The sequence below is a fragment of the Quercus lobata genome, chromosome 12, assembly GCF_001633185.2.
Source record: "Quercus lobata isolate SW786 chromosome 12, ValleyOak3.0 Primary Assembly, whole genome shotgun sequence".
Classification (NCBI taxonomy): Eukaryota; Viridiplantae; Streptophyta; class Magnoliopsida; order Fagales; family Fagaceae; genus Quercus; species Quercus lobata.
In genome coordinates, this window is record NC_044915.1 from 30,876,810 (window position 1) to 30,889,166 (window position 12,357).

General features: G+C 34.4%; 1 protein-coding gene across 5 annotated transcripts; it reads right to left on the minus strand.

Annotated features, from left to right (window-relative positions):
- On the minus strand, positions 1 to 7,087 carry LOC115969847 (endonuclease V-like). 5 transcript variants are annotated; one of them, XM_031089473.1, is made up of 8 exons: positions 6,412 to 7,087; positions 6,139 to 6,201; positions 5,689 to 5,728; positions 5,372 to 5,436; positions 5,069 to 5,185; positions 3,651 to 3,779; positions 2,625 to 2,699; positions 1 to 845 (listed from the first exon to the last, which is right to left on the minus strand). In XM_031089473.1, the coding sequence occupies exons 1-7, from the start codon at positions 6,760 to 6,762 to the stop codon at positions 2,643 to 2,645; spliced, it is 822 nt and encodes a 273-aa protein (XP_030945333.1). In that variant the 5' UTR covers positions 6,763 to 7,087; the 3' UTR covers positions 1 to 845; positions 2,625 to 2,642. The 5 variants fall into 5 exon arrangements, with proteins under 5 accessions (XP_030945333.1, XP_030945334.1, XP_030945336.1 ...); XM_031089474.1 differs by having other exon boundaries at positions 1 to 857; XM_031089475.1 differs by lacking the exon at positions 1 to 845 and adding an exon at positions 864 to 2,520.
- Positions 7,088 to 12,357: the final 5,270 nt, after the last annotated feature.

Sequence of the window (12,357 nt, forward strand, 5' to 3'; positions counted from 1 at the left end):
TTTTTTAACATTAGTTTCAGAAACAAAGTATTTTCATAATATTGTTCTTTTGAAGGTCTTATAAGTGTATACCTCAAGTTCACCCCCAAAACAAGTACAGTCAACCTTAGAGAACTAGATACACACTTCCATTCCATCAATATTCCCTCACCGTAATACATACAGTCATCAATACATCCTCAGCATACTCCATAAAAGAAACATAACAAAATCAATGGGGTCCGTATACCTACTATAATTAAGCCAATACTAACAATGCCACCCTAGTCAATTTGCTCACTGGAACAGTACCATTCCAAATTGAGATAACCCTCCTTGAAGAACTCAACCAAACAAAAAATTCCAGAGCCAGATTCAAGCGTCAAAATTTGAAGAAGAAAATGACGAGTAGGTTTAGCATGTCATTATAAATGAATGATATGTCAAGGAGTGTAGGTAGGCAAGATCATCAATAAAGACTCACTGAGCTCATCGCGCCCACAGTGCCAGGTGAGAAGACCAAATATTTCAAGGTGAAGACCATCTTGGTGCTCAAAAATTATGCTGCCTTGGACAAACTCACCAACCTTGATTTGCAGCTAAAACTTGATGCAGCAGCTCAGGAAATGAACCAGGGCTCATAGTTCATTGGCATAGAATTCATGCCTCATATAGAAGTCATGATGTTCGACCTTTAGCATTGCTGTAATGGTTCCACCAGAAAGTACGCCTTGAAGACTTGACACCGAGGTAGTCTATTTTGTGGTGCTCTCTTTACCTCTTTGCCCCTAGTCCCTTCTGCTTTGATACTGCCGCTGGCATTCATAATGTCTAATTTGGCAGGGTTTAGACTGAACCTTTTTCATCTGTAGGCAGGCCTTTCATGCATTACAATTATAAATTTAATGAAGGATTAAACCAGACACACAAATCTATGCTAAAAAATGATTACACACAAATCTTGTTGAAACAGTAATCAATCAAGATTTGTGGCCAAAATAGCACCTGATAGCTTATATAAGTTTCTAGAATAGTAGACAGTTCTTCCAGATTTGCTTCAATTAAAAATAAAACCTTTCATTCAATGGTTGCAAAATCTTCTTGGTTACTTCAAAATCTTGAGGGAGGGGGGATGGGAGGGACTTGGAATATGTTCTGTGCTGATTTTAGGTATGCTTGTACTGGGCTTAGGTTTAGGAAAACTAATGGTTTTTTTTTTTGCTAGATAATATACTCAGGCACCTGAGGGTATTTAAACATCCACTATTTCCCATCATCCCATACTTATTGGGGGGAGGACCTGGAGGTGCCACTTGCCTTAACGCCATTCGAAGAATGACTAAGGTTTGGTAGGAAAAGGAAAATTTTGATTTCGGGCTGTAAAAGAGGTAATAAGAAACTGAGATTGAATTTGTCCATAAGTTGTTAAAAGTAGAGTAACAAGTACAAGTGAACAATATTGTGAATAGTGCACATAAACAAAACCATAAATAGTGATAGTGACAAAGAAGAAGAGAAAGCGAGGAGTGAAAAGGAAAAGGTAATACACTAAGGTCAATGTACCCCAATACTCAAAACGCTCAATGTTTCTATTAATCAAATCCATGAATTCTTTGAGTAAATTGAGCATAAATATAAAGATTCTTTCTTGTAATAGTAGTATTAGAAATCCAAATTCTACTAAAATAAAAACCTATGGAAAAAGCATACCTGCAAACCAGTTTGGAGGAAAACTCCTTCAACCCACTACATGGTAATTGAGAAAAACATACATGTATACTTTTAGTTACATGACCTATTTAATGATTCATGTGACTTTTTAAATAATACATGTGGATGTCTTTATGAGTCGCTATGTAATGGGTTGGAGGAGATTGCCCCAAACCGGATTGGAGGAAAACTTTGTCCAAAGCCTAATAAGGAAATAAATGACTAACTTGGACTCAAAGAAATATACCTAAAACACTTAAGTCTACTACAAAATTCTAGACTTAACTCAATTACCACAGACCGTTATTCACAGAAGTTGATGAAATTACAGTTTTGCCATTGATAAGAAAACTAGCTATAACTTGTAAAACAAAAACCCAAATTAAAAACTATTTTAACCCTAGAATAGATATAATAACTAGACCTTTCAAACCATACGACTCTTGATTCAGTTAGACTTCGCACATTGATCATATACAAAAAATCTTCAATGGACAAAATTGTGAAGTAGCAACAAATTAATCTTCTTTGGCAGCATCACTTAGCATATGTGCCAATTTCAATATAGCCAATTTCAATATAGCATATGTTGGTAGTGCAAATATATTTATAGCCCATATAACAATGAAAAAAGAAATGCCTTGTGAAAGGTCAGATATATAGAACCTTTCACCAAGATGGTGCCTTTTCAACTCTCTCCAGTTTCCATTTAAATGAATAAAAGTACCAACCTTCTTGTCATTTAAATTTGTAATGTGCAAGTCAAGTATTTCCCTGGCATGTCTACTTTATAATCTAGAAGGTGTACCCACAACTCCAGTCTATTGAGTGCTACACATTTTTGCACGTAACATGTGATGTTTCCATTCAGTCACTCTATGTATTGAAGAAAAAATATTTTAGAAAAAATAAGTAAAAGAAAAACGTGAACCAACCAGATCCATGATGTTGCATCATTCTGACATGCCCGTTTGATGCTTACGCAAGTATTCTCTTGACCTAATATCAGCCTGTAGTTAATAAAATAAAGACCAGAATCAAATACAATATCCATTCAACTTGATATGTAACATAACAGAAATAACACACACACTTGTATCTTCAGTGGTTTAAAGAGATGAAATACTTTTTTTTATCAGTAATAAACTTTATTGAAAATTGATTTAAGAAAATACAAAGAAAACAAGGCACACAAGCATTGTGCTAACAGACAACAGAGAATAAAATCTAAATAACAATGGAAGTAAAAAAATCAAGCATATCAGGCAGATAATTGAAAGTAACAACACCAGGCGGCATGACCCAATGAACCCCAAATAGTGAAACACACCATATCCCACAACTCTTGAGCTAAAGTAATGAAATACTGTGGCCATATGACAGACCTTGTTGCTAACAATCTCACCTGGCCATATGTTAGATTCCAATTTGAAAGAGCAAAAGAAATGTATCTAACAATCAAAATGATGGCCTTTTTAATATAGATCAACTTGCTATGTAAATTGAAATCTGATGCACTACAATCCTCAGAATGAACCATGAATTTTTTTTTTTTAGAGAATGCCGTATTCTATATTTATTATCATCTAAGCTGATAAATTTATGGAGAAGAGGTTCTCCAACATGGTACCCATCATACAGTGTTTCCCCACCAGAGTACTTAGGCTCCATGCAACTTCTAGAGTTGTTGAACTAGCAAGAAGCCTCCAATGGTAATTTGATCAGACACTAGTTTCTTGAAAAGAAAGTGAACGATCACTAAAGACTGCATACATGATACAGCTTTAGTTTTATGTAATTGATGCAGTAGTGGTACAGGGCATCAGAGTTTCCATATAACAGTTACGATAACCCAATAGTAAGTCTATTGTATTAAAAATAAATAAATAAATAAATAAAAAAGGACCAAACAACATTGCATAAATAAGCTTCCATAGCTTTAGAACAGATCTAGATTTTACCTGCCGGGTAGGCTCTGGCACGCGATACTTGCAAGTCATTTTAACAATTGTGATGGCAGTATCAAGTGATACACGGTGACCAACAGAAATAAATATAGGCTTCAAGGAGCCCTTTGTGGATCTCATTGCCTATAAAAAGAAAAATAGGGTTTAATTACAATGATTTAAATCAAAACTTAGGAACAACAGATAAACACGTGAAACCAGATGTCGCGTAGAGCATGAATAATATATCAAAGGATGCATGTTTAGCCTTTTGCCTTAGATTGTGGCATATGCCAACCAATACGATGACACTATTTCAATGACTTCTAGGAAACTCCCACAAAAGCTTCAGGAACTGAAATCATCTGAGAGTGTCTAAACCTTAGCTTGTTCATAAGGAGGGCTGGTGTGATCGCCTTCCATACATACTCTGATGCTCATCTTATTCTGACATTATATTTCCCACTGATGGGAAATATTTTCAAGAACGCAATTTAAGCACTAAAGATGATGCCTATTTCAGGCAATAAGCAACCTAGTGCAAGTACGCGCCTAGTGATCTTGAACTCATGACCTCATCCTCTACCCAATTCTTACAAGGGAGGTTTTTCTTGTTTAAGCAAGAATTACATATGCAAGACTAACTCCTCATATCAGGAAGGATCATATTAGGCATGACATAGGATTATGAATCACAAGTAAAAAAGTATTCAAGCAAATTAATAGCATAGTTGCCAAATCATCAACCTAATTTAATCAAAATATTAGCTCTTTACTCCATATGATACTTCCACCAACAGATTAAATCAAACCACCAGTGAATGGTACACAAGCAATAGAGACCGAATCCATTGATCATTACCTCTTCTTATGAATTATTCACCAGTTTATGAACCAAAAAAAAAAATTATATAGTAAGGGTGTGCCAAGCACATGAAGCAATGCATACTGGGCAACAAAAAACTTTTCTTTCTTTAAACTTGGGCAATGAAACACATGAGAACCATGGTAGCAAAGCTACAATTGGGAACTCTTTCCTGTGAGAGTATAATAGGGTTCCTGTCTTGCTTATAATAACAAAAAAAAGAGTATAATAGGGTTCCTGTAAGAGTATATCAGCCATTGAACAGATAAGAACAAATGCCAAACTTGATCTTCACCAAAATTTTCTACCTAGAAGTAAAAAAGGAGCATACAAGTAGGATTCTGAGCTTCCCTAACAAAATAAAAAATCATACTTCGGTTACTTTGTTTAACAAAAAAGGAAAATTTCTCAGATTGCCTTATCTTAGCCAGCCAACTATTTGTAGTCCATTACAGTTTGCCATGTATGTAGTTAAAATGATGTTAAAATTACTCTATTAAGTTAAATGAAGAACTGAGATATTTAAATAATGCTTCAAAAGTATAAGTTATAACACTTGGTTTCTTACCACTCCCCATATTTTCCCGGAGCATCCACTCAAAGTAATAAAATTTTCAGTGCAATTTTCTTTGTTTTCTAGTAGTTGTCTCACTCCAGAATAAGTAAGACCATCCACATGATGCAGCTGAGATATATAAGTTTGAACACTGTCAAAACTTAACCAAAAGAACAAGTAAGCAGGGATCAAGTTCTCAAGTCAAAATGAGAACTTGATGTATATATTGGGACTTGGATTTAATTCAAGAAGAATCAATCTCTCATATGGTCAGAACTTACATTTTTTACTTATCAAAAAATAAAAAGGACTTACATTCTTTCCAATCCCAATTGTAGGGAGGTCAGCCAAAACACCTAGATGGCAAGCCAAGCCAAAACCTATAAAAATGAAGTTTATGTTTTAAGATTTTTCTCAGGAAAATAGAAGGATAGGTAAAAATTGATGACATCAATAGTTGACATGAATCACTCACTGTTTACATACACAAAGAACCATAAATGGAATCTACCTTCAAAATTAAGTGAACTGAACTAACAAATTTCAAACTGGTATAAAATGCTTTGTTGAGTTTTGTGTACAATGCTCAAGAAGAATAATATACTGCAATCAGATTGGTGACAAGCACTTGCCTCGAGGATGAAGTATTCCGTTTCCATCAACCATTAACACCTGTTCATTAAAAAATGAAACCAGTGTTACAAGTCTGAAGTGTTATGATAACACTGTTATCCAATAAATATATGAACATTTTCAAAAAACATACATCAGTTAGTAATGTGCCAATCAGTTAATAGCATCTTATCTCGCATACTTTCAACCAGTGCATAGCACAATGTTAGAGCTTTTTGTTTATTAATAATGCTATTTTAAAAGCTTTAAACTTAATTAGCAAAATAGCCTTTTGTTAAACTTGTCTTTTGAAAAGACGAATTCAAGCACCAAACTCATCTCTCCAAGATACAAGTTCCACCCATTATGCTAACAAGGATAATGGAACATGGTCATTTTCATGTCTTAAGTGGAACTCAAAGGAAAGAATAGTAGTAGTACTAATGGTTAACATCAAACACAGTTATCACCTGTGGATAAAATGGAATTGCATTCTTTTTCATTCTCTCCAAAAGCTCTAGAAGAACCGGCGCCTACCCAAAAAAAAAAAACATTCAAACATAACATTGAAACAAAGAAACAGATAAGCTAGCTTTCGAACTTTTGTCTCATATTATACAAATCAACTATCAAAAATAAACAATTTCAAAACAAGTGACTTTTTATCTCTAATTATGCAAATAAGCTATCGAAAATAAGCAACGGATATTTACGAAAGACAATAATGAGCTAAGAAAATAAACCTCTCGGAAAGCAAGGAAGCCAGGAACATAAGGAACAGTAAGTGTAACAAGATAGTGATCATGATACACAGTTTGAAGGTCTTGACTTTGCATGTCCAACACCACGAGGGTCCCACAAGCAACTGACGTGTCCTCCTTTGAGAAACTTATGTCGACCCCACCAACATATCTCAACAACACTTCCTCTTCCTCTTCCTCCTCGTTCTCTTTCGATAATTTCCATGAGAAATCGTCCTCTGTTACCAGTCTTCTCTTTAGATCATCCTGAGCCTCGATCCACTGCTTGTGATCATCTTGCGATGTGTTTGGAGATGATGATTCCTCGATTCCAGTTTCGGGTGCTTTTTCCATGTCCGGGTTAAGATTCTCGGTGTAACCAAACAGCGGGTGCGCTAACGTGAGAAAATTGTTTCACGGAATCGTGGATTCGGAGATTCCCAGAGAATGTGCTGTGTTTGGTAACGCACGGAAACTCGTCCTCATCGCCTCATCGTATAGTAACTTCTGACATTGGTTCACGCAATCCTAGACCACGAATGTGCTGTGTAAAGCCGTAAACTAGTTTCCAAAATGAGTCGTGCAAGGAGAAACGTGAAAAGATCCAAAGTCTAGTCTATGACCATAGAAGGAAGTGAAGAGTAACTTGGTTTTTTTATTCTTGGTCTAATCGGTTGGGATTGGGATTGGACTTTACAATTTTTTTTTTTTTTTTTAAGCAACGTGATTTCTACTTTATTCCTTACCTTTTATTTTTACCGTTTTTACTTTATATTTAAAAAAACAACAGCAAAATCTTACGTGGCTGAAAGAATTATTAAAATAATAATAAATTTTTTTTATTTTGACATTAGAAAATGTCAAGTCAGTGTCTAAATTAAAAAAAATTAATTTATTAATTTTAACTAAATTAAAAAATTAAAAACATAATTAAAAACTAAAAATCACATAAATTGAGATCTAAATGTCTTGAACAATAACACAAACAAACTTAGATCTAAGAACACAAATCAAAAAATTAAAAATCTCAAAATCACCATTTTTGCAATCGAAGCAAAATCATCAAATCCTAAAACCCCAAAGTACCAAATCAATTCAAAAATACAACACAACCAATCCAAACAAAAAAAATCTCAAACTCAAAAAAACCGATCTCAAGCAAGTTGAACCCAGCAATTTATGGGTTTGTGTCCTCGACATTGACCGCCCCATTTCCCTTTCCGGTTAGTCTGACTCCGTTTTAATTTGAAAATTTTTTTTCTAGCTAGAAATTGAATTTGATTTATGGTATAGAGCTATTGTTGAAGCTCAAAGAGTTGTGTGGTACATCTGTGAGCCTTCGTTACCAGTTGCCGTGGGAGGATCTAGATGCTCTGGTATTGATCACCTCCGATGAGGACCTCGCAAATCTCATCGAAGAGTACGACAAGGCCGCGCGCTACCTTTTGTCTCTGAAGATCAAAGCGTTTCTCTCGTCGCCGAAACCTCCTAGAAAATCAATCTCTTCTCCTCTTCCTCCTCCAATCCCTAACTCCTCGACGTCTTCATCGAAATTGTCGTCGTCATCATCATGTTCCACTTCGTCTTCGTCTCACAGTCCCACCGGCGGTTTTCGACTCCAGCGACCGACGTGTGCCTCCGCCAGATCTCGCCACCAGTCGCTTCGTTTCAAAGATCCGCGGCAAAGATCAAGCCTCATTATGCTTACCATGCTCATGGAAACCCTAGCAACATCTACCTCATCCACAACGGGAATCACTGGCAATAGCATCAAATCAGATGGATTAAAATTCAACAAATCCCAAAAAAAAAAAAAAAAAATATCAGAAGCAAATCTCTAAAAGCAAAATTACTATGGGAGTTTTTATTTTATTTTTATTAATATATATTTTTTCATATTTTATATATATGTGATGTAATCGGACTGTAAAATCATTGAGATGGATTGCTTTTGATCCATCGCCATTACTGAATTTCAGTCCAATTTCGTTTTGGATCCAAAAAAAAAAAAAAAAAAAATTTGGTGCTAAGCTGAGTTTGTGAGTTGCATCTTGTCTGGGATTCTAAACCTAGAAATTTATGGGTTTATGTTTTAATTTTTTTTTAGTTAAAATTAATAATTTTTTTTTTTAAAATTTAGATGTTGACTTGACATTTTTTAATGCCAAAATAAAAATTTTATTATTATTATTTTAATAGTTCCGTCTGTCACGTAGGACTTTGCCGTTAGGGCACTGACGGGAAGGACTAAAATGGAAGGTGTTTTTCTAAACAAGGAGTAAAAGTGGTGAAAATAAAAGATAGGGACCAAAGTGGGAATCACATGAAAATGTGGTTTTCGCCTTTGAGTTTTCAACCTAAATTTGGGTTACTTTTTTTTTCACACTTTTTTAGTTTTTCATTTTTGGTTCTCGTGTTTATTTCAATTTTCTATTTGGTCCTTCATGAAAATTAAAATTTTGAAATGTAAAGGACTAAATAGAAAATTGAATCAAACATAAATTATCAAAGTTAAAATTTTTATATATAAATAACCAAAATAAAATCTGTAAAGCCAGAACCCAAAATGCTCGATAATATTTGGGTCAGACTCCCAATTTATTTGTTTGGATGGATATGAAATTTCTTACAATGGGAAAACCTCCTAGAGTCAACCCAACAATCCAAGGAAAGGTTCTTCAGCCCACTCTATCTTCTTTACCTTCATGTGTCTGTTTCCCGAGAAGCCCCAAGTTATATTGAGCTGAAACATTCTCTCCCTCTTTGGCCGTTCTTCACTCTTCTCTCGTGTATCTCCCCTCAAAAAATGCCAACCTCCTGTTATCTAGCCCATTTTCCCTTTTATAACGCCCTCCTAATGTGGTCCTAATGATGATGTTTCATTCACTTTGTCACATGGACCCCACTTAAATTCAAGATTCCTGTTTAGGTGGGATTTTTTGAGGATTTTCTTAAAACTTGCACTTGACGCCAAATGGTGCTCAGCAGGTGATTTCCCCCAAGGTATTATTGTTCTTAGGAGTGTTCACCAAACCGCAAACCGCATAAACCGCAAAAACCGCACCAAAACCGCCGGCAAAATGGCATAACCACACCGCACCGCAAGTAATAGTGCATTGCACCGCACCACACCGCATGGTGCAATGCGGTTTGCGGTTTTATAATAAGAAAACTACACAAACTGCACCGCACCCTTTCTATTTATTAATATATTTATTTATTTTTAATATTAAATATATTATTAATAGTTTAATAACCCTAGTTTTCAAAAAAAAAAAAAAGTTTAATAACCCTAGCAAGTGTTAACTAGAAAAGCCAACCCAAGATAAAGAGAAATTAGTTCAATAATTAAAAACTTGCCCCAAAAAAAGGGAAAAATTAGTTTTAGGCTAAGTAGGAAAAGCCCAAAATTTGAAAAATATACTGACTTCAAACCACATCTTATACATAGTATCACACATGTGACCGTAAAAATGAAGTGCGGTGCGGTTATGGTTTTGACTAAACTCTAAACCGCATCACACTGCACCGCACTGCATATGTAACCGCAAAAACAAGGTGTAGTATAGTTATGGTTTTAGCTAAACTGTACCGCAAAATGCGGTGCTAAAAATGGCCTAAAACCGCACCGCACCATACCGCAAACACCCTAATCGTTCTCATCCGTCCGGGCTATATTTGGACTCCGGCCCATCAAGGTCTAATGGGTTGGTCCCGCCCTCATAACTGTACTATACAAAGGCTAATGGGCTGGGCCCCAACCTAATTCTGGGCCCTAACCTCTTAACCATATGAAGGATAATGGGGCGGCCCCGACCTGATGCTCGTACAAAAACAACCTCAAATTTAAAGAACAAATGTATGGAGGTTTTTATGTATTGTCATTTTATGTAAAGCGTTTTTTTATCTTTTGTAAGAGCATCTCAAAGTACTCTCGTCAGCCATAAACAACTTGTCAACAAAATTTATTATGAACAAAACCTCAATAAGTGTATTGAGGTATTGTTCATTAACGCACCAAATACAAAATACTTTTTATTCTCTCTCTCATTCACACAAATTGACAGAGATGGAAGACAATGACTGGCTTACAATCCAGTGGCATGTTGTCGATGCAGTAAATGTTGGATTAGGAAATGATGGGTTGATTTAGCAAAAAAAAGGAAATGATGGGTTGAAAGCAAATTGATATTTGGAGAGAGAAAAATGAAATGTGATAGGTTATTGAGTATAATATAATAGTTAGTGGATAATATATTAGCACAAATTGAAAAAGTAATATTTTTAGATCAAATTTGGCGAAAAATACTAATGCAAATGATCTCAATATCACTTTTTTTTTTTTTTATAAGGAAAAAAATTGGAATAGACACATGATAAAAGGAATTGAATGAAAAATAATATATATATATATATTTTTTTCTAATGTATTAAGTTCACAGGTGAATGTAAATACATTAGAAGACAAAAAAATATTATGCTTTTTTTGTTTCTAATGTATTAAGTTCCCGGGTGAATGATTCATTAAAAATAAAAATAAAAATATTTCACAGGTGAATGAATGAGTGATAAATAAATAAGTATATGATTTTAATAATACATCAAAAAAAGACGGTATGTTTATTTTACTTAATTATAAGTTACGAATCAAGAGTCATGTAGCTCAGTGATATCAATTGATCTTCTTTACAATGAGATATAAAATTCAAAATATCAAGAGTTGTGTAACTTAGTGATATCGATTGATCTCCTTTATCGGGAGAAATAGGATTCAAATCCTCATATTAAATAATATTGAATTATGTGGGTCCAGTTATCTCAACTAATAAAGTTTATAGTAGTTAAATAAGAGATATAAGGTTTAATCCCCACCTACGCTAAAAACCAATTAGTGTATTGGTTTAATAATAAAGAGTGCAATCATTATAAACAGATATCATAAGTTGAAATTCTATAAAATAATAATATTGAATTATAAAAAATATAAATTAATAATGCTAAGTTATGTACTATAAAATATGATCCAATACATGCCATGATGACATAAATCTAAACCAAAATTTATAAATTGGACTGAGAAATAAAATCACTTGTAAGAAACCAGCAGCTTCTTGGTGCTTTCCCGATAAAAAAGTTGCATGCGGGAGAGATCCCAATTCCGTGTATCCGGTTAAGCAAGCCCCGCCGCCCGCTTCCACTCAGACAAAAAACGTGAGCGCCTAGCGCGAAAGATTGGAATACGGGTATGAGTTAGTGCTTTAAATTTATCATACATTAATCTGAATAAAAATTAAAAACTCTTCATAAGATAGATGCTCTCAAGTCATCATAAATAAACAACAAAAAAACAATAATCAAACATACAAATTATATTACTTAGCTCAACAGATTAAATATATTGTTGTTAAAGTAAAGATCTAGGTTCAAGACCCACTTATATAAAAAAAAACCTATAGCTTTATTTTATTTTATTGTCCATCCATAATATTGTAGCTTGATATATAGTAACCTCCATTACAAATCTTTTGAATCAATAAATTTCTCTCTTACTCTACTAGCTTATTTTACTTTATAAAAAATAAGTTGGGTAGAAATATAAATATTGTATATAGAAAAAAAAAAAAACATAAAGGTTTAAATTATATAAAAACAAATAAGAAAAAAAGTTTGAAAAAAAAAAAAACCAAACGGAGACTTTACTGAACCCCAAAGGCTCAAATTTATTTATTTTATTTATTAAAAAAGAAGAAGCTAGGGCTACAAAGGTGAATCGGGTCGGGTCGCTCTGGAACATTCCGACTCGTTTTCTCCAGACCCCTCTGCCTTTCTCTCTCTAGGATCTCCTCCCACTATAAAAAACGAAACCCAATCAGCGACGCGTTCTCTCTCTCTCTCTCTCTTTCACTATATTTTTCAAGCTCTCTCTCTTTCTGCAACTCCCCAACTCCA

Bases quoted from the DNA above. Each gene is read 5' to 3' on its own strand.
- LOC115969847 (XM_031089473.1), bottom strand. From the start codon at position 6,762: ATGGAAAAAGCACCCGAAACTGGAATCGAGGAATCATCATCTCCAAAC. The intron at 5,437-5,688 runs GCAAGTGCTTGT...TCATTTTTATAG, and splicing joins CGGAATACTTCATCCTCGAG to GTTTTGGCTTGGCTTGCCAT. The intron at 3,780-5,068 runs GTAAGAAACCAA...TTCTTTTTATAG, and splicing joins CCGGGAAAATATGGGGAGTG to GCAATGAGATCCACAAAGGG.